Below are 25430 nucleotides of genomic sequence, written 5' to 3'. Positions count from 1 at the left end.
TGTAAAGGGACTAGCTTGGCCTTCTTAACGGCCCATTGAAAAAATGGGGGTGAGCAGGAAGCTACAGGCAGCTATTCTGTCTTTTAAAACATGTTTCTTTCTTTTCACATCCAGAGAAATATTCTGCCTTTTCAATATTTCCTAGGATATTTCATTTTTTCTCGGAGAGGGCTGGGTGATAACTTCCTACAGTTGGAAATTGCCTAGCACAACCCTCGAGTGAGATAGGCAGCAAATAAATTTAACAAATAATATATATATATATTTTTAAAAAGCAGAGATTAGTGCAATTTTTTTAAAAGCAGAAATCAATGCAATTTTTCAGGGTAAGTAGCTTGTCTGCTCTTATTACTCCTGGCCATTTAGTCTACATAAAAGGTGTACTTTGTCTCCTGCAATACAGGTGGTTCTCAACCCACAATAGTTCATTTAGTGACCAAAAAAGTGACTTATGACCATTTTTCACTTACAACCATTGCAGCATCCCTATACTTCACATGATCAAAATTCAGGGTCATGTGATCCCCTTTTGTGACCTTCTGACAAGCAAAGTCTATAAAGAAGCCAGATTCACTTAACAACTGCGTGACTCACCTAACAACTGCAGCGATTCGCCTCACAACTGTGACAAGAAAGGTGGTAAAATGGGGGCAAAATGCACTTATGTCTCACTTAGCAACATCAATTTAGGGCTCAACTGTGGCAGTAAGTCGAGGACTGCCTGTACAATAGCAGGTACTGAGGTAGAAATAAAAGAAAAATGTTATTTTTTTCAAACCGGCCAATTAACAGGCGGGTTGTGAGCATTGATTAGCGGAAGGCGGGACACCGCATCCCGCGTTTTTTAATAGACGTCAATTGGATGCTACGAGCGACGCAGCGCTGAGGTTTGGCCAATGGGCTTGGAGAATTCGTTTACGTCAGTCGCCCAAATCTACGTCAACTCATCCCTTCTTTAATGTAGAGACCCCTTTGATATTATTGGTAGTTCGATAGCAGCCTATGACAATGAAGTTTAAAATGATTGAAGGGAGTTCTAGCCATAAACAGAGCTAGGCTTGGATATGGGTGGGACCTAAATGAACGGCCGACGAGGGCAAAAGACTGCAGCTAAGGGAAACAGTTGATATAATAGTCCCGTGGTGTAATCTCACCGCGAACAATAGCCACGCCATGCTGAGTGACAGCACATGTAGCCTATCCTGTTTTGGAGCCTCGCCTCTTTCCTTTGCCCTCCCCTCGGCCTTATCGAACCAGCTGACTTCGTCTCCCCCCCCCACCTCCAGCCCATCCCCGCCGTGCGCTGATTGGCTTGGCGCTTGATCGGTGTCCAATGAGCGCGGTCGGGGGTAAGAAGACTTACCTCAGAGAGCGGACGAGCCGTGAAAAAAGAGTGGGCGGAGCTTTCCCAGACCCGGCTGCGCGGCGCAGAGGGCAGCTGTGGCGCCATTTTGTGAGGCGTTTGGAGCACGGATGAGGCGAGCGTAGCTGTGAAAAAGAGAGGGCGAAGCGGTGTACGGTTACAAAAATTAGGCATTTAGATAAGCAAAGCGGCGGCGTGCTGGATCTGGGGCCTCCCGGTGAGTTCGTTGCCTGAAGAAAAAACGCCTGAGGGAAAAAGTGTGGCGACGGTTCTCCCCCCCCCCTCCCGCTTGAGAGTTTGAGTGTGTGGGTGTTTGTGGAGGGGGAAGGGGAGTTCGGATAATGGTATTGCCCACACGCCCCTCAGTTTTGGTCTCCGCGGCGGTCTTTTTTGGACTCGCACCTCCTTTCCTCCCCTCCCCCTCTATTCAATGTATTGGTGTCATCCGAGGGTTTATTTGGGAGAGACCATTATGTTGGGCACAAAGGAGGGGGGAGAAGGAAGACTGCTTTCATGATGATTCTTCCGTTCTGCGAAAGAGAGGAAAATGTGTGTGTGTTTGTGGTACGTTATGCGTGGATGGGGTTGTAAGAAATACTCAACGTACGGGGAAGCGATAATGGTGCGCGCCTCGCCGCCTGAATATATAAGAAGCGTATGGAGGGTGCGCGCGCAGGTCCCATTCGCAGGTATGGCTGCCGGCTTAAGACACATGCTTGGATGGGGCCTGACCTTTATTGGCCGTTCAGGGTCGGATCTAATTCGCCTAATCTGGATTTGACAGGCCAGGAAGACAAGATGCCAAAGGCCTCTCAGCAAGGTGGCACGCAGCCAACCTGATCCAGGGAAGCTAAGCACAAATCCAGGGGGGTGCTTGGATAGGGAGACCACCAGGAGATCCCAGGGCTGTTAAACCGACCTTTAAAAAAAAAAACCTTAGGAGGAAAGTAATAGTCTCCTATTTGTTTAAAAAAATACCTAGATATTTCTTTGTTAAGGAGCAATATGAAGATTTTACCACTCTTCATAGGCCAGCAAGGCTGAATTGAAGGTGGTAAAATGCCTAAAAGGTGGCTCAGTGGTTAAATTAGAAAGTTTGGCAGTTCGAATCCTTAGTATAGATCTCTATGAGCAGGGGGTTCGACTAGATGACCTCCAAGGTCCCTTCCAACTCTGTTACTGTTTACTGCATCAGAATTTGCACACTATATTGCACACTTACCACAATCAGATTATAATTTACGGCAGATTTTTTTTAAAAATGCAGGCACTCTTCATAGGTTAAATCTCAGATGGTAAAATGCCTAAAAGCATCAGAACTGGCACACTACATTGCACACTTAACACAATCAGATTGTGATTTATTTTGCAGTTTTTTTTTAAAAAAATGCGTATTTTTCATAGGCTACCGAGACTAATTCGATGGTAAAACGCCTAAAGCAGCAGAATTGGCACACTAATATAGGTTGGGACCCCTATCTGACCTACATTTATGTTGGAGCAATAAAAATAGGTGCTATTTCATGAATTACTACAATAGATATTTTAAGGATTTGGCACTGGGGGTGCATGTTTGTTTTGAAACAAGTATATAGCATTTTTAGGAATAGAAGTGTATTAAGTGTAAACAAAGGCAGTTGGATTCAGTATGTATTTGCTCCCACAAAAGATTGACACAAAAATACTTATTTGTATTTTTTAAAAAAGTGAGATAGTTTTATTTGTGCTGATTTCTGTAAGTGACACAAACTTCCGAAGGATCTGCTTTATATTTCTAGCGTAAAGGCAAGTTTCTGAATGAACTCACTTTGATAAAAAGTAACTGTGCTGTATTTGCCAACAAAAATGATGCAACTCCTAATGCATTTCTTTGTTGAACTTGTGCTTAATTTTTTAAACTTTTGCAAGCCAGTTCGCACCAGGCCTCAGATTTTGGAGGAAGTCTGTAATTTTTTGAAAAGCAGTTGGCAGGGTGGGATATTTTGTATCTTGTTCTGTCTCTTGCGTTGCTTGCAGTCCCTGGTATGAAAAATGAAAGTTTGAAAAGCAGCTTGTATTGTAGGACTGATAGATTAGTCTCACATTGAAAGCCACAATGCCTTTTTTTGGGCAAGAAAGCCATGCCAATCTTGACACTTGTCAAACAGTGTGGTTGTAGATTGGCCTGATGCAAGAATTCTGCATGTGTTAACAGAGCCCCAGGTTACCTTGCTACCAATCCAGTTATTGAAGTTGTAACGTCGGAGGTGGAACTGCAATGCAAATAACCTAAGAACACTCCGCATACACAGGACAGATAATCCTTGGCTGAAAGCCATTTGAGGTTGCAAGAGCACTGAAAATGTCTTAACGATCATTTTTCACACAACCCTTGCAGCATTTTCAATGGTCACAAATTTGGACACTTGACAACTAGCATGTATTTATGCAGTGTCCAATCATGTAATCGATCCCCTTTTGTGAACTTCTGACAGAGTAAAGTCAACCCACTTAAACTGGGTTAAAGTTAACTTGACAGCTGCACTGATTCACTTAACAACTGCAAGAAAAACTGTAAAATGAGCTAAAATTCACTTAACTGCTTTGCTTAGCAGTGGGCTCATCTGTGGTCATAAATTTTGAGTACCACATAGTTCATAATTCGTTCCTGTATCTCATCATAGCACCTCCTCAGCATGTAATCCTCAGCATGAAAAAGACACAGATTTACCATTCATAAGTTATACATTACACACAGAGGGCAATGATGAAGTTTTCCAATATTCTTATTGTACTGCAGTGGGTGAGTTTGCTCTAGGCCAGGATTTAAATCCAAAACTAGGCAATCCTAAATTAAATATCTGGTCTTTGACCATCCACCAATAAGGGAACAACAACAGTTTAGCCCAAAATTGAATGTTACTAAGTGAGACATTTGTTAAGTGAGTTTTGGCCCATTTTGCAACCTTTCTTGTCCAATTTGTTAAGTTAGACATTGCAGTTAAGTTAGTCAGATGGTTGTTAAGTGAATCTGGCTTCCTCTTTGATTTTTTTCTTGTCAGAAGGTCTCAAATTGAGATTACATGACCCCAGGACACTGACCATCACAAATATGAACCAGTTGCCAAGCATCTGAATTTTAGTCACATGATCTTGGAGATGCTGAAATGATTGTACCGTGTTTCCCTGAAAATAAGAGGGTCTTATTTTCTTTTGACCTCCGAAATAAGCACTTGGCCTTCTTTTCAGGGAGGTAATATTATTTTTGAGGTGGAGGAGGCAGCAAGTGTGGTCACCTCATGGCTGCTGCTGTGTTGCAATATTTTCAGGAAGGGCTTATTTTAGCGCATGTGCTCAAAAGCCCGATTGGGCTTATTATCCGGGAAGGTCTTATTTTCAGGAAAACAGGGTATGTATGAAAATTAGTTCTGTAAGTCACAGTTTTCAGTGATGTAACTTCGAACCAATTTGTAAGTCAAGGACTACCTATAGACTCTTCCCATGTTTAAACTTCATTTTTTGCCTACCTTTCTGTTACCAAAACTTACCTGTTCCAACAGTCAGGAAAGCTTCCACGGCCACACGCAACTTGAATTGCTCAACAATTTTTGTAAGCTGATCTGGAAAAGCTTTTTCTGAGTAGAGAGTTAGGTTTACTTACATGTTACACTGATAAATTCCAAAATGGTTTGTTCATAAAGTTTGCACCTTGCTGCATTTGGGATCAGACTGATCATTTGAAAGGCAGGCTGTTTCTCCTCCAGACAAAACAGCACTGAGGTGTCAAGGAAAAGTGAAATTAATACCCTGGAGTTATGACAGTTCACTTAGTGACTATTTAAAGTTACGCAATAACCCCAAGTGTTTACAACGCAGTCCCAAAATTACCAATGTTGCAGCACCCATGGCACAGCAGTTGTTCACCCTTACAAACGACTGCAGAGGCACCATAACTGCCTATCCGTGCCCCACTCCCCCCCCCCCCCAAAAGGTCTCCACAATTTTCTCCCTCCCATTCTGCTGCACCGGACTCGACTTGCAAAGATCTGTCTCCTCTCTGCCATGGTTTCTTTTGAGAGCGGGACGATTTCACCTCCAGCATCCGCTCGACTTGCAAACGTTTTGCGCGGAGGCTGGAAGCTTCTGTGTGTGTGTGTGTGATATCACGGAACTTCAGGCTGCGAGATTAGGGCCCCCCTCCCCTACCGAAGTTTGCTTCTCCACGCAAAATGTTTGCAAGCTGCCAGGATTTCCTTTGAGGGAGTGAAATGGTTTTGTGTGGAGGCTGGAAGCTTCCGGCCGCCATGATCTTGCACAGCAGACAGGCTGGAGAGAAGACCGCTTGCTTGATCTTCACAAGGTAGGGTGACCCGGCATGGCAGGATGGTGGGTGGGGAAACCTGTGGGGATCATGAGGTATGTCAGTGGGGGAGGCTTTAAGCAGATGGCCTGTTCCATCACCCGGCTCCCCACAGCCTTCCCCACTCTGAGATATCTCATGTGTACTTAACAAGGGTGCATTCAATTAGCAAATGCTTGGGCGAAAGCAGGGAGTGCTCACATATGTAATTCACTCCAACAAAAACAAATCCTCGGGTTATGAATGTAATTGGCGGCCTCCATTATATTTTTAACTCAAGGACTACCTGTAATTTAAAATAAGCCAGGGTAAAAACATAGGTGGGTGACTTCTCTGCCCCAATTACCTGGCATTTGAGTACTTGGTGAGCGGAAAGGTAGATAAGTGGTGATATCTGAATTCTAGCAATCTCTATTGCTGGGAATTTTACCACTGTAATAAGAATCTAGCAGAATACCAGCGCATGCATTTTTGTATATACCTTGTTTATTTTCCCTTGATCTGTGTGTGTGTGTGTGTAGGTAGTTGCACCCACTCAGTTTTCTTCCTCTTTGCTTTAGATATCTGTATGAGCTACCTATCACAAGCTTGCAGGTGACTTTGAAGTCGACCTGTTGGCAACAATCAGACATGGCAAGAACTTAATCATGCTTGAGCGGCTGCTGTGACCTCTGGAGTAGCCACATGGGACTGGAAGCTGGGGTTCTCTGGGGCGGGGGAGGAAACTGGGAGATGTGGGCAAAGTTTCTGGGGTACCCTTGACTCATCCTGTCCCTTCTCCTTTCACAGGGCAGCAAGGAGAAAACCCCCAACCCTTCCTTCACTGGAGCTCAGCTTGTTCTTATTTTATTTTATTTTTAAAACCCCTACCCACCCCACTACACGCACCTCCTCTCCCACTGTCTCAGTACAAGTTTGTTTTAATAAAACTGTGCCTTTGTGGCCCAGTGTTGCCTTGCAGTCAACCAAAAAACAAAAAAGCTGGATTGAAAAATGTAATTTTGGGGGGGGAATCACCTTTTTTTTTCCCCTGCAGCAGCTGGGTTAGAGGAAGAACCTTTTAGCCTCGTATGAGCTGGCCTTTCTTAGGCCGTTTTTAGAATGAAATGGTGTTCAAAAAGGGCTTGGATTATTTTCTGCCAGGAACTCTCTGTCCTCTGCCAGGTTTTGCCATAACCGTGGCTGGAATGAGAGCTTGAAAGGGGGGGAAAAAGGACAGAAAAAGAAAAAAAAATCGTTATTGACTTTGACCTTTTTACACCTCCCGTTTTTCTAATCTGGGCTATTTTTATTTTTGTTTTTTTACAGCGAGATTTTTTTGATCTTCAGCTACAGTAAGTTATTCCAATTTTTTCCATTTTTTTTCCTGCCTTTCCACTGATTTCCTTTTTATCGTTGTTGCTAGTTACTTTATTGATATTATTGCTGCAATAATGGTGGTGACTGTGACTATAATGATGTGTTGCTGATGGTGATGATTTAAAAAAAAATGACTGCTGATTTTTAACCAGATGAAAATGGAGTTTTTCTGAATGATCCTAACTGACTCTGGGCTTTTATATAACCCCTTGGGGGGAAAAACATACATACCAGGTTTTTAAAACACGTGGTTTTTTTTTTTTAAAGAAAGTGGATTGATCGCATTTAACTCTTTTTTCCCCCCTCCCTCACTGATCACCTGGCTGCCAAGAACAGAACCTGATAACCTCTCCAGAACTTACTTGAACAACTCAGGAAGTTTCTACGCTTTTTTATTTTTATTTTTCATTTTTAATATTTTATTTCTATTCGATTTTTCAATTGTTGCTGCACTGTTGCCCGTGGGGCTGATCACTCTCTAGCAGTGACAGCCTCTCCCCCCCCCCCCCCCAGTCAGAGGCCCCACTCCGCCCCTTCATGCCTTCTCAGTTCCCATCCTGGTCTTTCCCTCTGCACCGTCCCCCCGTCCCCCCCACAAGCACCGTCATGGATGCCCAGTCTGGAGTAACAGAGGCAGCTACCAGCGGAGCCTTGCATGGAGCAGGGGCATACCCATCTTGGCTGATGGTAAGGGGCTGCATTGGCTTCATTCCAAGCCATCCCCTCTTAAAGATCTTGCTTAAAGTGTATGCACCTGTATGGCATTATCTGAGGGCACTGTTCAAACCCTGGCATCAAAAATAAGTATAATGTCCTTTTTGGGAGCGTTAATGGAACTGCATACAGGTAGACTTGAAATTACAAGTATTTGTTTCGTGGCCATTCAACTTTAACAACGGCCCTGAAAAAAAAGTGGCTTACGACCGTTTTTCACCCTTAACCATTGCAGCATGCCCATGGTCACATGATCAAAATTCAGGCTCCTGGCAACTGGCATGTATTTGTGATGGTTGCAGTGTCCTGGAGTCAGGTGATCCCCTTTTGCGACATGCTCAACCAGCTTCTGATAAGCAAAGTCAATGGGGGAATACCAGCTTCACGTGATGACTGCACGATTCACTTAACGGCTCGCTGCAGCGATTCACTTAGCAACTGTGACACAGAGATAATAAAAGGAGGCAGAACTCAACTACTGCCTTGCTTAAGCAACAAAAATGCACGGGCTCAATTGTGGTTGTAAGTCAAGGACTACCTGTAATGTGTAGATCCAGCTGCTAACAGAGATGATTGGTCTTGGGGAAATGGCAAAATACATTGAAAGCTAATGCAGCTACAATAGACTCCAATTATGGGTTAAACGATTTCCTGGTTTTTTTTTTTTTTTTTTTTTTTTTTTTTTTTTAAAGTCTTCAAAATTGTGTAGGATACATGTAATAAAAGTTGCTTTCTTGGAATTTCAGAGTACATAGCTATAAAATAATGCCACTGCAGTCCCCGAGGTGTTCTCAAATGCTTTGCAAATATCACAAAATGCAGTAATTGTCCGGTGAAATATGCATAAAGCTAAATAAAAGGAAGGAAACACAGAAAAAAACCAGACACTGTTTGGGAAGTTGTGTAATAAACAACAAATGTAATGTTAACCAATATACTGTGGGAAACGTGATAGACTTGCTACTCTAGAAGTTTCAGAATGCAGGCAGTCTATAATATAGTACAGGGGTCTCCAAACTTAGTAACATGAAATCCTTGTGGACATCAACTTCCAGATTTCTGCCAGCCATGCTGGTTAGTGAACTCTGGGAATTGAAGTCCACAAGTCTTAACATTGCTAAGTTTGGAGAACCCTGATGTAGAACAAAATTTTGTAGGAACTCCATGGGAGGCTCTTGAATGGTCACAAAAAGTGGGTCAGTTTGTCCCTTCTTGGGGAAAGACACCTTAAAATGTTATGCTCTAACCTGGAATAAAGATTATTTCTAAATAGTCCCGTATCTTTCTCCATCATCTTCACTGACCAGGGGTAGAGGCTTTTTTTAGCATGCTGGGTACTTGTTAAACAAATAGTGTGATACCTCTGCAAAACATTTAGTTTCCAATACAGTTTTTATGGATTCAAATTTTACAACAGTTGAGGCTTATTACCTTCTTGGGCAAATGGAGTTCTAGTGACCAGCAACAATTTTGCTTCCTGGCCAAATTCATTTGCTTTGTGTCTTGTGAAGTGGCTGCAGGAAATGGGGTCATTTAGTTTTGAGAAGATTTAACCCATGGAAAGTTAAACAGAAGGCCTATTTCAACCCAGAATGTAGGATTTAAATTAAAGTATTTAAACTACAGGAAGGCAGATTCTGACTGAACCTATTCACAAATAGGCATGTTTAGGATTGTCATATATGGGGAAAGGAATTACCTGTTATTTGTTCCCCATTCAAGATGTTTGGCTCGTTGAGCAGAATTTCTTGTCTCATGTATAGAACAGTGGTTCTCAACATGAGGGTAGGGACCCCTTCGGGGGTCGAACGACCCTTTCACAGGGGTCGCCTAAACCATTGGAAAACATTTTCAAAAAAATATGGAAAACATAAAATAATTTTATGGTTGGGGGTCACCACAACATGAGGAACTGTATTAAAGGGTTGCGGCATTAGGAAGGTTGAGAACCACTGGTATAGAGTCCACATCAGCCACCGGACATCTGTGTCACTCTCCCTAAGTCTGATCTACTTTACAATTTTCAGCAAAACTTGGAGATGGAACTACCACCTTGAAGTCCTAGAGAAAAAACGAGGTGTAGACCACACATAAATATTGTAAAAGACTTTCCAGTAAAGAAACCGTTCCTGGCACTTGAGGCTGGTTAGGACTTTAATTCATTTTACAGATTTTTTGCCGGGTTGATTTAGCTAAAATAAATTCCACCTCACCTCTGCAGAAACTGAAGTTATTTTTAACAGAAGAAGGGAGGAGCAATGGAGCAAACAACCCGTTTCAAAAAAGCTTTTGCCTTGCTCTTCATTAGAAGCATGAGCATTTGGTTTCTTTGAAGCAGGAGACATGGAGTGGAAGGAGAGAAGCCTTAAGTGGATTTGTTTTACCTATATATAGGTAAAATCAAAGCTGTGGTTCAGTGTTTAGGGATAAGTCAGTATCAGGCACCAAAGAGAAGAGAACCTTAGTCAAATGGACTAGCCACAGGGTTCAGTTCAATACTGGCAGTGAAAATCATTCCTACTTTTAATCTCATTTCACTTGTCCTCCTTGGGGCCCTTGCTCTTAGTTCATGTGTACATGTGCATTAAATGTGCATCTATCCACTCCCATTTGGCTAGATAGCTGTGTGCTCATTAGCTGAGACTGACGGATTGGGATTGGCAGAGACAAAACATGCAGCCTTCTGGGAACTTGGTTGCAAGAAAAAGTTTGGAGCCTTTAACAACCAAAGCCAATCTTCCACCCTCCACTTTGTCTCCTGCCCTTAAAGGTTTAGACTGTTGGCAAACAGAAGCCGTCTTTGCATTTTAATAAAACTGTTGATAACCCGGTGTTCCCGGGTATGTATTTATAGGGAGAAAATGTCCGGACCAAACATAACTTCTAATGTCGGATTGTTCCCCTAATCAGAGGGAGCCTCCTTGTGGAGTACTGTGAAGTCGTTAGCATGGCACTGTGCTGTACAGTAGAAGCCATTTTAAGGGACAACAGGCTGTATCTCACACCCTAAGGAGTGTTAGGGGTGTTACCACCCCCCTCCCAGTATTTGTTTCCAGAGAGAAAGTCATCTGTGTACCAAATTTGGTTGAAATTGCTCGAGGCAATTGAAGGCTTGAACATAGACAGACAGACATACATTCATACATACATACATAAGAGAGATAGAGAGAGATTGATTTCTGTCCTGTAAGCAGCCTGAGGGGAAAGTGAGTACAATATATAGATAAAGAAAAGGCTACTTCAGGCCCTTACCAAAATTAGACTGTAACCAGATATGCCTCCCTTGAGAATTTGCACAGGAGTGATGTTCCAGCTGCTGCTAAGCTATTTTTTTTTCGGTGGGGGAGGCTTTCCTCAAATCACATAAAACACATTAATGCATAAAAGGGACATTCAGGTATTTGAATCCAAAACCGGACGGTCTGCTTTGGATCTCTGCACAGTCTGTCGGCAGCACCTTAAAAGAGGCCGCTCCCTTTTTCTGACCTTCACGGCCCCTGCATGTAACCAGGAGAAGTCAAAGCTTTCAGAGAGCTACTAGAAAGCACAGTGTGCATGGCCATGTACAGAGCACCAGATACAAGTGCGGCACCCTTCTAACACACAGCCTAAATCTGTGGGCCAGAGACTTGTGGTAAAATTAGTTTCTTCATGTAAATCTCTCCTAATTTGGGTTTGGATTGCCCTCTTCACTCTTAACTTTCTGGCAGAATGTCCTTGCATTGAAGGTGAAGGGTAGAACATACAGAAACTTGAAAAAACGTTAGGTTCCCTTTATAGATTCATCTCAATTCTAAAGACGAAATCAGGGAAGATTGTCCCTTGATAATTTTATTAATAGTCTCTGAATTGAAGTCTGCTGGGCTTCCTGCATTTGTCTTCTCTATGCCGCTGCTTGTATTGACCAAAGCATGTATTGAAATGGTAGATTTGGGTTTTCCTGAGAATGCTGCTTGGAGCAGAACTAAGGTAGGAGTCGAGTTGACATTGTTCAGAAGATGCTTGATGCTGAAAAAAAAGGAAGCAGTTTGGGTTGACATGCTGAAGGCCATAGCATATGTCAGACAAAAATATTTTCATATATCCAATCCTTCTACAGCTTTTTTTCTTCTTGAAATAGCAGACTATGTAGGCTAATGGTTAAAAATGCCTCTCTTTTCTCTTAATTTTTACTTTTCAGAAAAGTTTTTTTTCTAGTGTTGACTTTTTCTTTTTCTTTTTTTCTTTTGGTGCCAAAACTGCTGTATCTTATCCCTAGACAGGATGCACCTGAGATTTCCCAGCATGCATCACTCTGGTAGCTTTTCCTTTTGAGGAAGTGCTACCTGGCAGCTGATGCCCCCCCAAAATATGTGCGTTTTGTGTCTTTTTGTGCAGTTGGGTTATATTGTGTAAAAAGCTATGACATCTGACGGTTTTCCTTTCGCTGACCCATCTTTTTCTCCCTTTCCCTGGCCCTCGGCAGCAGGTTAGCCTTTCTGCTGCGTGGGTGAGCTATGGCCAGCAACGTCACCAACAAGACAGATCCCCGTTCTCTCAATTCCCGCGTCTTCATCGGAAACCTCAATACCCTCGTGGTCAAGAAGTCCGACGTTGAAGCCATCTTCTCCAAGTACGGCAAGATTGTGGGTTGCTCCGTGCACAAGGGCTTTGCGTTTGTGCAGTATGTGAACGAGCGCAACGCCCGCTCTGCAGTAGCGGGAGAGGATGGCAGGATGATAGCAGGCCAGGTCCTTGGTAAGTAGGCGACTTCCAGGGTTGGCCCTTCTGGTTTTTTCCATCATCCCAATGAATTTGCCAGTGGTGGTTCTTCTAGCGGTGAAGAACTTTGGCTTGCTTCCCTTTTTGCCTTGTTCAACCCGGGGTCTGCTAACAGTTCCCTGTGCGAACAAGATACATCTTGCAGCCTGTGTGTGTGTGTGTGTGTGTGTGTGTGTGTGTGTGTGTTAGTGTTAAGAAATTTCTGGTATTGTAGGAATATAAAACGGAGAGTGAAAGGAAGATAGAAGCAGTTAATAGTGGACTACAGAAGGAATAGATATCCAGCTCTTGCTTATCAATGGAGAGCAAGTGGCCAGTTTTACGTTTCTGGGTGTAATCGTAAAAGAGGATGTGACCTGGGGCACTCACTTTGCAGCACTGGTCAAAAGGGCCCAGCAGAGATTATACTACCTGAGGCTTCTCAGGAAACAACAACTGAGTGAAAAACTGCTGGTGACCTTCTACCACTGCACTTACAGAGAGTATTTTAACTTACTGCACTTGTGTATGGTTTGCCAATTGGACCGTGGCAGATAGGGCAGCACTCCAGAAGGTCAACGTCGTTGCCCAGAGGATCGTGGCTTGCCCTCTCCCCTCCTTGGAAGAGCTTTATAGCTCCCGCTGCCTTAAGGAACTTCAAAACATCCTTAAAAGATCCATCCTCATCCTGGGCACCTTTTTTTTTGAACTATTACATCTGGCAGACGGTGCAGGAGAAAAAGAACAAGGACCAATAGGCTGAAAAACAGCTTCTATTCCAGGGCAGTAATTATATTGAACTCTACTGTATAGTGCAATATCAATGCAATATCAGGTGTTTTCAATTCAATTGTATAGAACATGGAGGATTTATGTTTTTGTTTTATTTTTATAGTTTTTTATGTATGATGTACACTGAAGATGGCATTTAATTTAGCTGTATGAGGTGCAATGAACAATAAACTAAACTAAACTAATTAAATATATTGAGGAGGGAAGAAGTTTCAACCTTCCTACAGAGTAGATTTCTGATCTGATCTACCTGTTTGGGCTGACAAGCAGTCACAGAACACAGATTTTATGATGGAGAATTCTCTATCTAAACAGAAATATTATTCTTGGCCTGTCTTTGCCTTGATCTAGGAGCTTTCTGCAACCTGGAACCAGACTAGAGAAAAGCACACACATATATGTCTTTTTTTTTAAGGGTATATAAAGGCACAGGGACGCTGTGGCTAAGATGCTGAGCTTGTCAATCAGAAAGGTCGACAGTTTGGTGATTCAAATCCCTAGCGCCGCGTAACAGAATGAACTCCTGTTACTTGTCCCAGCTTCTGCCATCCTAGCAGTTCAAAAGCATGTAAAAATGCGAGTAGAAAAAATAGGAGCCACCTTTGGTGGGAAGATAACCACGTTCTGTGTGCCTTTGGTGTTTAGTTATGCCGGCCACATGACCACGGAGACATCTTCAGACAGCACTGGCTCTTTGGCTTTGAAACAGAGATGAGCACCACCCCCTAGAGTCTCATATGTGCAAGGGGAACCTTTACCTTAAAGCTTGTTGGCTTCACTGAGCGCTGGACTTTGAAACCAAACTACTAAAATCTCATCACCACCAGAATGCAGATTCCTTCCTCTCCTGCCTATTTACAACTCTGAAAATAAATGTCAGAAGAATGAGTAGCTCCGGAGTGTTTTCAGATCATCTGGTCTGTCATGCTTGACATACTAATAATAATTTTTTTAAAAACCCTGGAAGCCAAGAAGAAATTCAAGGTTTCCCCCTTCAGGAAAAGCTCCCTTCCCCCTTCTCAACAGTTGTTGGGACCTGCCTGTTAATGTCAGGTACAAAAAAACACTGCTCTAGTTCAGACACGCTCAAGCCTTGCCGGAGAGAATTTTTCCTTTCTTTTCCGAAGGCAACATTCCCCCCGTCCTCTGCCAGCAGAAGACAAAATTGCCGATGTTTTTCCCACTCAATATCCCAAACTCCCCCTCTAAAAAGATTTTTCTTTTAGCTTATTCTCTTGCTTCCCGCTTAGCCGGTTGTTTGTGAAAGGTGATATTAGGTTTTCTTTGGCAACAAAAGCGAAGAAGGGAGTTTTGTGGGTAACCTGAGCCTCTGAAATGTTGTATTTTACTAGCACGCTACGCAGTTTGGATCCTCCTGCTGCTAAGGAAGCAGCTCTTTTCACCCCAGATTGCCCTGGCTGTTTATAATGGCGGGCCACAGTTTGCGGGGAACTATAGCTAGTCCTCGAACCTCAAGGCCACAAGGGAGCCGAAAACCTCCCATTGTTAAGAGAGACGTTTGTTAAGTGAGTTTTGACCCCTTCATTTTACGAGATTTCTTTCTTGCCAGCTGTTTTTTTAAAGAGTTGAATTGTTCAGCTGTTAAATTAGTAACATGGTGAAAGGAATCCGGCTTCCTGGTTGACTTTTGCTTGTCAGAAGGTCGCAATCACATGACCCCCCACCCCGAGACACCACAAGTGTCACAAATAGGAGTCGGTAGCCAAGCGCCTGAATTTTGATCATGTGACCCCAGGGGGATGCTGCAACAGTTGTAAGTGTGACAAACGGTCACTCCCCCCCCGCCCAGTGCTGTGGCAACTTTTGAACGGTGTCTAAATGAACTGTTGTAAGTTGGAGGGCTTCCTGTATGCATTTCTGCTTTCCATGGCTGCTTTTTGGAGGGCAGCCCTATATAACTTCAGGTGGTCCACCTCTGAGATAGGGGCATTCTCTTTCTCCCTCGCCGCTCCCGTTTTATGCAGTGTGCCAAGGATATTAACCGGGTGTTGTGCACCAAAACCTAAGGAAATATTTGCAGGCATGCTGCTGGGTTTATCCAGAAAAGGTGTTAGGCACTCTCTTGGTTGGCTGTCCCCAAAAAATAAAAACCTAGCCATCCTATGCCGGACTAGATGAGCTGTGATAGCACAGTGGTGGGAAGGCAGTATTGTAGGCTAGCTCACTGTCAGTAGTTCGATTCTGACCGGCTCAAGGTTGACTCAGCCTTCCATCCTTCTGAGGGCAAAAAAAACAACCCAGAAGGTTGGGGTGTGTGTGCAACAGGCTGACTCTAAACTGCTTAAGAGGGCTGTAAAGCGTTGCGAAGTGATATATAAGTCTTAAGTCATTGTCTTTTAACGAGCCCATACTCCCTTGCGGCGTGAAGTCTGGGCAACTGAATGGAGTTAGCTGTTGTGGTCCGCTAGCGGCCTGCAGAATTGGACAGTGAGGAGGTTGCAGAGGAACATGGGCCAGTCCTGGAGTCTGGGGAAGGCTTGGACCAGGGCTCTATGTCGGAGGCAGATAGGTGGCCAAGGCCATCTGGGAGTTATGTGTTGCCTCCAGAGTCAGACATCAGCGGGGCAGAGGAACAGGCTCCCCCTGTTCCCAGTGCGCGCATGTGCAGAGCTGCCAGAAGGCAAGAACAGTTAAGACAGAAGGGACGACTCGGGAGTAAGGCTTGGAGGTGATTGGCCCCTCCCATAGGACATAAAGAAGGAGCAAAGGCACATTAGCCTTTGCAGGAAGCAACTTGTTCATGCTGGTCAGTTTACCTTCTGAAGCTCCGTTTTGACTCTTTGCTCCGTGTGGCCTTGCCAAGCCAATTGCCAATTAAGCCTTTGGCAGCATTTCAAGGAAGGTAAAGGGTGGGTGCTTTTCAGTCTTATCCCGAAAGACTTTGGCAGCCTACTGTAGGACTCTTTACAACTATTTGGAACTCATTACGGGCTGTGAATGAACATAATTTACAGCCTTTGAAATAAAAAGGGTTTTGGGGACAAAGTGTGTGCTTTTTACTGTATCATGAAGCGTAGGTCAGAACACTAGTGTTTTAGTGGCCAGATGCCCTTCCTGTTGCCAATGCGGAGTTTTGTTCAGCAGATGTATTTTCATTGCGCCTAGAGAGAGAAATATCTGCTTTTACCTAGGATCGAAAGCACAGCCTCCTCCTTGTGAGGCAAGACCTCCACCTTTAGGCCACCGCATGACTCCTGTATAAGTCTAACTGCTCTTGCTATTTTAATTTGAATTAGACTCTATGGCCTCCAAGGCTTTCACAGTTCGTACGATTTTATAAATGCTTAGATAACAGAATAACATAGTTGGAAGGGGCCTTGGAGGGACTCCTTGCTCAAGCAGGAAACCCTACATCATTTCAGACAAACAGTTGTCCCATCTCTTCTTAAAAACCTCCAGTGTTGGAGCACCCACAACTTCTGGAGGCGAGCGGTCCCACGGATTAATTGTTGTAATTGTCAAGAAATTTCTCCTTGTTTTTTGGTTGGATCTCTCCTTGTTCATTTTCCATTCATTGCTTCTTGTCCTGCATTCATATAAAGCAATGCTTTATCTAATTTACCAATGACACAAGGCTGAGAGTAATGTGATTAGGTTCAGAAAGGGACATGCTTGAATATAGGCATTGAAACCCTAAAATCAAAATTTCATGTCGATTTGGGAAGAGTGGCTCATTGTATACATGGAAAAAGGTTCTAAGCATCTATTGGATAATACATGGGGCAGTAAGGTGGTTGCTTACAAATTAACACAAATAGGTTGCCTCAGGAGAAGATTACTCTCCAGTTCATGAACAGTGCAGTTCTGTTCTGTTCAGTGCCAGGCAAAGTATATTTGGAGTTTTGCCTTCGGATCAAGGCTCCACAATTTAAGAAGAATATTCACATAATGGCCACTTACGTAAGGGCAAATGTTTTAAACGGCTGGGATTGTTTTGCTGGGATTACAAAGGTAAACTTCCAATATTTGAAAGGTGGTCAGGCAGAAGATGGAGCCCAGTTATTCTTAGCACAAGAGCAGTTGAAATGGAAGGCAGTTTTGAGCTAAACCTTAAAGTATATAACAGCACCATTTAAAAGTGGAGCAGAGACCCTTAGAAGTGGGTGGACTTTTGCAGGATGGATTCAATTTAAATCACATTTTAAATGACGATTTAAATCACTAGTAAAAAGGCTTGATTTAAATCAACTCAATTTAAATCATAATTTTAAAAAAGCAACTGTCATCTCTGTCCCACACCGGCTCTTCTTCCCTCCTGTTGACTCACCGACAGTCCCAATATTGCAGAGTATATAGCCTCATGCTACATAACTTAAGCTCTATTTCATGTTGAATGAACTAAATTATTAATGTATCTTAAATAGAAAACTATCTTTAGATAGATGTTTACTCCAAAAGCATTTTATTAAAATAAATTATATATATAATCATTGATTTTTATCCACCCTGCTACCAGATGTGCAAATTAAGGCAAGAGCAGCTGCCAGCGTTGTGAATCGACGAAGTAGGCAGGGCCTGTGGGAGATAAAGGTGGGGGGTGTCTTGAAGCCCACCCCCTCTTTTGGATTCAGAGCATCCATCCTTCTAAGTTAGTGCCTGGCAGCCTGTAGGTAACAAGCACGTAAGTGTTAGGAAGGTGTGGGTGAGCGGAGAAGGAACAAATTCACAGTGTAACCGATGAAGTTTTGCTGTTAACTTGAAATTTCCCTTGGGGGGTGGGTGGGAGGGGAGAATGAATGTATTCCTTGTATTCCAAAGAGCCAGTTTGCCCTTGGTTGAAAGGGGTTGGAATGTCTCGCTCATTAATTTTCCAGCCATTGACCACAGCTGTGTATTATTGTATTGTCTGTTCTTCGCCTTGCCTATCTGGAAAACCCAGGTAGGAAGCGAGAGGAGGGGGGGAGCTTACAAGATCTGTATGCCTTGACAGGCTGTGTGAATGGGTGACCATAAACTGAACCCCAGAAGGTGTGGAACTCTTTTCTTTTCCAGATATTATAAGTAAAGACAGCTGGTAGATAACAATATTTTCAGCCAGTCTTCTTTCTGGTGTTCTCGAATTGTTATAACCCTAATCTCCCAGCAATTAGCTAGGAACGACTTCTTTTTTTAAAAAAAAAATATTTATGCATTTTCCTTTAACATATGTAAGTATTTAATAGTGTATTGTCCGGGTCATTTTACATATACATAATAATAGTAATAATAATCTTTGCTTGTATATATAATAATATCCTTCCAGCTTCTAATTTTTACCTTTATTCTGTTTCCCCGCAAATAAGACCTCCCCAGATAATAAGCCCAATCGGGCTTTTGAGTCATGCGCTAAAATAAGCCCTCTTCTCCCCCCCGAAAATAAGCCCTCCCAGAAAATATTGCAACACAGCAGCAGCCATGGGGTGACCACGCTCGCCACCTCGTGCACCTCAAAAATAATAAGACCTCCCCGAAAATAAGGCCAAGTGCTTATTTCAGGGGTCAAAACAAAATAAGACCGTCTTGTTTTCAAGAAAACAATGTATCTAACCATTGATAAAACAAATGCCAAGTCTTCTTTATCCTTTATCTTTAGCGTTAACCTATCCATGTCTGCACAATCTAATAGGTTTTTTTTAAAAAAATGTATTTTCATCTGAAGGAGTTTCCTCATTTTTCCAGGATTGTGCTAATACAATTCTTGCTGCTGTCAAAATGTATCGTATTAAATATGCATGCCCTTTATGATATTTTTTTTGATGGCAAAATAACTCACAAGAATATTTCTGGTTTTAAATCTATTTTGTTGCTTTATCCTTTTCTCTAACTATGTACGTATTTTTGTCCCCCAAATTTATTTTTTATTCTTTGGCCTTTGGGCAAGTCCACCCACTATGGTAGTACGAGCCCAGTCTCTGATTGCATTTCCAACATTTGGCAGACATGTTTTTTTAAACCTCTTCACAATTAGAAATGAGAAAAATTTGTTCTCCTCGGGTGAGAAAAGCCGCATGGCAGCAGAATTGTGATTTCTCCCAAGGGCCTGTGGAGATCCTAGGTTTCAAACTTGAGCTTCTGTGTCTCGTTCAGATATTAATCTGGCTGCCGAGCCGAAGTTGAACCGTGGTAAAGCTGGGGTGAAGAGATCGGCCACAGAGATGTACGGGTCAGTAGCTGCACCACCTTCTCCGTCCCCTCTAGTCAGGTCGGGAGCCTTACGTTTACATTATTTTTAACTTCTCTCTCTCTATTTCTCTTTTTAAAAAAAAAATAAATCCTAATTTAATTTTGGAATGGGCTTTGGAATGAGCAGTGCCTCTGCCTTGCCGTACTGTCCAGCTTGGATGGGTGCAAGATGCAATGTCCGATTGGGTTGGGTGCGTGCATGCGCGGGTGGGTCTGTGCAATCCAGCTGACTGTCAGAAACTGCAGTGTGGCTTTGATATATTTGGGGTGGATGAGACTGGGGGAATCACAGTGCCGAGCGGCAGATGGCTTTTTTTTTTAAGCAAAGGGGGGGGGGGCAGAAATGCAGGGAGGGAGAATTGGGTGGGTCCCTGCTTGCTTTCACCGTTGCATTGTATCTAAACCATTTTACTTTTTTGCTAAATTGGGCTGGGAAAACTGAAAACTACTCATGTTGATAGTTTAAAGGATTGTCTTGTGATCCCCAGCCCTTTAGAAGTGAGGGCTGGGATCCCTATACTCCCCCCGAGACCTGACCATGTGTTCCACCCTTTGTCTTTCAGGTCTTCATTTGACCTCGATTATGACTTCCAGCGTGACTATTATGACAGGTATGTGGGGTCAAATTGCTCTCTGCTCTGCTTTTGTGTTTTGAATCCTGGTGGGGAAAAGCAGCTCTGAACTGAAAACCCCAGTCCTAGAAAACAAAAAAATCTTAGGGCTCCGTTGGCCCCCTCTCCAAAGCCTTCATTGTGGACCCCCATAAAACTCCCCAAAGTTGTTGCCCAATTACACGGGCTCAGTTGTGCATGTGTTTGAGAGAGAGAGAAATAGAGATGTTTATCAAAAACATGACTGGATAATACAAATACTTGCATTCCGTTTGAATTAAAACTTAGATTGTCAGCTTAGCTTAGCTCCACAAAATAGCTTTTGTATTCATGCCTTCAGGGCACACAACTCAAAAGGCTAGACCGCCAGTTCTTCGCCAAAAAAGTATTGCTCTTCTGGCTGGCAATCATGCCCTCTTTTCAGCAGTTCTGCTAAAAGGCAGCACGATGTTCTCTCTCTCTTTCTGGAGGTCGTTTGTATTGTCTAACTCATTCTCAGAAATGCAATGTTCGCTCATTGAGCCAGAGGCAGTCTTGTAGCCACTGCCAAAGCTGCTGGGGGGGGGGAGGTGGGGGAGGGGAAGAAGAAGATGGAGGCAGTGCTTCATCAAAGGGATGGGTGCTTTGGGTTCGTGAAATCCTCCTAGAGGCTTCCCATAGTAAAGATGCCGTCAAGGCTGAATGTTCCTGCAGATAACAGCCAAAGGGAAGAGGCTGAGAAGTTCTGAGGCAGGCTATAAATTAGCGGTGAAATTCATTCTCTGCATGGGGGTGGTGCTGAACATCTTCAAATAGACTTGAACCATCTTGAGCAGGGGTGTCAAAACTAAAGGCTCGCGGAGTGCTTAGATCTGGCCTTCGGAGCTGCCCTGGAAACCGCGAAGGACTGGACCACGGTGCCTCTGCCAGCGAAAACGGAGCTCGGGATGGCCGCATACAGACAGACAAACACTGTTTTTGGCTGCGACGGCCTCCTGCAACCGTCTTCCAGCGAGAATGGAGCTCAGGAAGGCTGCACGTGGTCCTCCCATTTTCACTAGCACAAGCGCTCAGGCCACCACAGATGCTCCCGACACAAGCGATGTCGATCTGGTCATCCTCCACCACCCCCTTCCCGGGTCCCCCAATGTCAAACACAACCCTGCTGTGGCCCTCAATGAAATCGAGTTTGACGCCCCTGTGCTTTGTTAGGATAGATAATACTGAGTCGGTAGAGAGTCTCAGTTGGGATGCGTCCGTTTCGTAATATTATAAACAATTCTCTGGGGTGTGGTGGTTTGAGACAGAAGTATCCTGGAGCATTTCACACACGGACACACACGCACCCTCCAGTAAAGTGTTGCTGTAGAACAAAAGTACAGAACTAAGGTCCCTGATGGTCTGCATGCAGGCTCCCCAAAATCTTGGGCTCAAACTCCAGATCCAGTGAATCAGACTCGAATTCATAAAACAACACAGGGGAAATTGTTGGAACCTGAGCATATTCATTCCATTTAATTCATGGAGTGTGAGCTTAATGCTCTTCTCCCCTTTTGTGTCCTCCTGATATTGCAGAGGATATCTAGGCACGCCTCTTTACCTCCCAAACGTTTAGCTGAATGGGAATTAAAACGCTTGAGATCCCTTGTCCTCCAAAGTTAGGAAGAAAATGGGTAGCCCTTGACTGTACTAACAACATTTAAGAGGAGATTTTGATCAAATGTTTTTGGAGAGAGGGGAGAGGTACAGGAGCAGAGTTTAAAGTATAAGAGCTCCCAATCACTGGAGGTTTTTAAAGAAAAGACTGGGCAGCCACCTATCTGAAACGGTATAGGGCAGTGGTGGCAAACATTTTCGGCATCGAGTGCCCAAACCAGAATGGGTGTGCCGGCACAGGCGCCAGAGTGCTAGAAACCTGAAGACCAGCTGGCTGGTGCGAATATGCCTGGGGTTTTTTGGCCATTTTTAAGGCCGTGGTTTGGGCCTGAAAACGACCAAAAAATGGCCCACAAATAGCCTGAAAATCAGCCTGGTTTTTGGCTGTTTTTCAGGTCTTTTTTGGGGCATTTTTCAGACCATTTTCAAGCACTTCAGTGCCCGTGAAGACCAGCTGGTCTGCACGCATGCGTGCGCTGGAAATAGAAAACCAGGTGGCGATGGCGCAAGTGCCCACGGGACCCTGTGTGTCCCCTCTGCAACGCATGCCATAGGTTTGCCATCATGGGTATAGGGTCTCCTCCTTGAGCAGGGGGTTGGTCTAGAAGACCTCCAAGGTCCCTTACAACTCTATTCTGATTCTAAAATAGTTCTGGGCCGTCTCCTTTAGCCAGGGGATATATTTCTGAAGTGTGGGTGTAACAGATAACAGAAAGCACCAAGCTCTTTTCAAAGGAGTACATAATGCCCTCAATTAGCTTATCTTAATTAGAAGAAAGGTATTTTGGGAAACCTCAAGAAGAGATTTATAGTGCGATGCCGCAAAGCGGTTTTGAAGCTAAGGTATATATATATATATATATATTCCCCGCCTTTCTTTTTGGATTCTCCTTAGGATGTACAGCTACCAAGCACGAGTGCCCCCTCCACCCCCTATTGCCAGGGCTGTGGTCCCTTCCAAACGCCAGCGGGTTTCTGGCAATACCTCTCGCAGAGGGAAGAGCGGATTCAATTCGAAGAGCGGGCAGCGGGGATCGTCCTCCAAATCTGGGAAATGTAGGTGTCGGAACATTGAGCAAGGGTCTACAGCAAGTGGGGTGTGTGTGTGAAGAGATTTTGTGTATTATTTAAATTGGCTTCTTCCAAAGCCTGCCCTCCTCCCTGTTTTCAACCTGGCTGCAGTGCCTCTTTGAAGAGAGAGAGGAGGGCTTTTAGAAGATAAAGTGGAAAAAACAAATTTGTATGTGTTTTCTGGAGTATTTGATGCTTATTTAATACGCTCCGGTGCTGAAACTTCCAGTGAATTGAGCGTCCCTCTCTTCTCTATTGCAGTGAAAGGAGATGACTTGCAAGCCATTAAGAAGGAACTGACCCAGATTAAGCAGAAAGTGGATTCTCTTCTGGAAAGCCTTGAGAAGATTGAGAAGGATCAAAGTAAATAGTGGGAGGGGAGAGGGATGGGAGAGGCGAGATAAACTGCCTGGTGATCCGTGTGGGATGCATGCGTGGTTTGAAACATTTGTTTACGGGTTCAGTCTCCAGGGGAGAAAGAGGGCCACAAGATTCATGTTTGAATATGGACAAAATGTCAGCGTTCCAAGTATCATGTAGAATTAAATCGGAGTCCAAGGCAAAACGATCCTTAAAAGTTCCAATTTAATAAAGCAGACAACTTAGCACATCTGTGTAATCCCAATTCTGGAAATTACATCAGAATCCCACCCAGCTAAAAATTCATGATCTTGTCCCCACACCCACAACCCATCACATGGTCCAATCTTCTTCCACACTGGCATCTACACCCAGCTGCTTCCGGTCAGGTGCAAAGGTGGAGAGACAAAAGATGACCTTGGTCTTCTCGAAAAGAATGACAACAACACATTCCACAATCCTACTCCTGTCTATTCCCCCCTCCCATCAACTATACTAATGAAACAGCATAATGAAATAAGAGAAAGCGTGGCAGGCCAAAATTCTAAAAGGAATATAATTGCAGGCCTGACACAAAGCTTATGTCAAGAATGGTTAGATTTTTGTGCCATAGGTGGAATTTGGGACATCTTGTAGGTACAGAGTGGGCTTCTCTAGTTACAGTGTGGCTTTTTATGCTGCAACCTTTAAAATCCTTCCTGTTAACCTCTTCCGGTCCCCCAAGATATTCTTACCCCATTGTAGGAGCACATGCCTCAGTCAAATCTTCCACCCTCCTTTTTTAAAGACCCCATAATCCTTTGCGCGGTGGAGTCTGGGCAGCTGAATGGAGCTGAGCGTTTACTGGCCGGATGCCCTTCCTGTCCCCAGTGTGGAGTCCCGTTCTCTCCCCCCACCCCTCCCGGCAGATATATTCTCATTGTGCCCAGAAAGAGTGAGAGAAATATCTGCCTCTACCTAGTATCAAACTCACAGCCTCCTGATTGTGAGGCAAGAGCTCCCCCTCTAGGCCACCACACCACTCGCAGCACTAGAATCTTCCATGTGTGGAGGAAAAGCTTTCTACAGCAGCTTATCAAGCAGGATACGAACTTCAGAAGTTGCTGTTTCCCGAAAATATTGCTAACTATTGGGATGGTTGAGGGGGAGAGTTTGGATCATATTTCTTAAGGCTTAAAGCCCCCCTTTGTAGTTTAACTGCTAGCAAATAGGCAGGAGGCCCAAACAACGATGAACCCCCAAGCCGTCCAGTGTTTCTAATTCTCTGCCCGCCTTTCCTCCCTTCCCAGAACTGAAGAACGACAAGTCGGAAGAGGAGCAAAGCAGCAGCTCGACCAAGAAAGAAGAGAGCAATGTGAAGATGGAGTCTGAGGCCGGGGCAGATGACTCGGCCGAGGAAGGGGACCTGCTGGACGACGATGACAACGAAGACCGGGGAGACGACCAGGTACGAAGCTGGAGAAGGCAGAGAGCCTCGAGTGAGGATGGCGGCTCTCCCCGTTTGCTAACTCGGCTCTTCTGCCTGTCCCCTTCTCTCTCCCAGTTGGAGTCCATCAAGGGCGACGACAAGGAACCGGAAGAAGGGGAAGACGACAGAGACAGTGCCAATGGCGAAGATGACTCCTAAGAACCTAACATACCTCTCTTCCCTCTCTACTCCTTGGCCCACATGGCGTTCTTCTGATTGAGCCTCTCTCGCATCCCACTGTCTCCTCTTCTCCCCCCCGCCCCCAATTTGCTGGCTGCTTCCTCACTGCCCTCCTCCCCCTCTCGCAGCCCTGTGTGTTTTACAATGTTCGTGTCTTCGGTTGGCATCCGCCCTTCGTCGTCGTCCCACCTCCATTTCCCTTCATTCGCTCCTCCTAGTTCAGTTACATCCCTTGTAATTTTTTTCCTCTTTTAATTTTGATACCTCTTTATTGACTTAACAATAAAAAAGACGTATTGTTTTTAGACGGCTGGCTTGATGTGTTTTTGGTGCGAACGGCGTTCTGGGCTGGTGCGGGGGGAGAGAAGTTGTACCCGAAGTAGTGTTTTGGCAAATGTGTGTTTTTATTTATTTACTAGCTGATAAGTCGGCGTTGCCCGGGTATTTATTTATCCTAATCCTGTATTAGACAGGAAAGCCCTGATGTTGTTGAAAATGTCTAGACCAAACATAATTTCTTGTTCTGAGCACCCCCTCCCCCTCGTACGATGAGTCACGCCGACACAAGATTACTGCTAGCCAATTTATTCACAGTAATTAACACACAGACAAGAC

The 25430-nt window shown here is 44.1% G+C and overlaps 1 protein-coding gene across 8 annotated transcripts; it reads left to right on the top strand.

The window, feature by feature from the left end:
• The first annotated feature begins 1403 nt into the window (after positions 1–1403).
• HNRNPC (heterogeneous nuclear ribonucleoprotein C) lies at positions 1404–25122 on the top strand. 8 transcript variants are annotated; one of them, XM_032238003.1, is made up of 9 exons: positions 1404–1580; positions 7011–7036; positions 12241–12512; positions 19395–19470; positions 20054–20101; positions 22632–22792; positions 23069–23170; positions 24457–24614; positions 24711–25122. In XM_032238003.1, the coding sequence occupies exons 3-9, from the start codon at positions 12272–12274 to the stop codon at positions 24792–24794; spliced, it is 870 nt and encodes a 289-aa protein (XP_032093894.1). In that variant the 5' UTR covers positions 1404–1580; positions 7011–7036; positions 12241–12271; the 3' UTR covers positions 24795–25122. The 8 variants fall into 8 exon arrangements, with proteins under 8 accessions (XP_032093894.1, XP_032093893.1, XP_032093887.1 ...); XM_032238002.1 differs by having other exon boundaries at positions 19395–19509; XM_032237996.1 differs by having other exon boundaries at positions 12244–12512; positions 19395–19509; positions 24457–25122.
• The last annotated feature ends 308 nt before the right edge of the window (positions 25123–25430 follow it).

This window comes from Thamnophis elegans, chromosome Z (assembly GCF_009769535.1).
Source record: "Thamnophis elegans isolate rThaEle1 chromosome Z, rThaEle1.pri, whole genome shotgun sequence".
NCBI lineage: Eukaryota > Metazoa > Chordata > Lepidosauria > Squamata > Colubridae > Thamnophis > Thamnophis elegans.
Note: the sequence above shows the minus strand (reverse complement) of the source record. Positions and strands in the feature narration are given on the sequence as shown.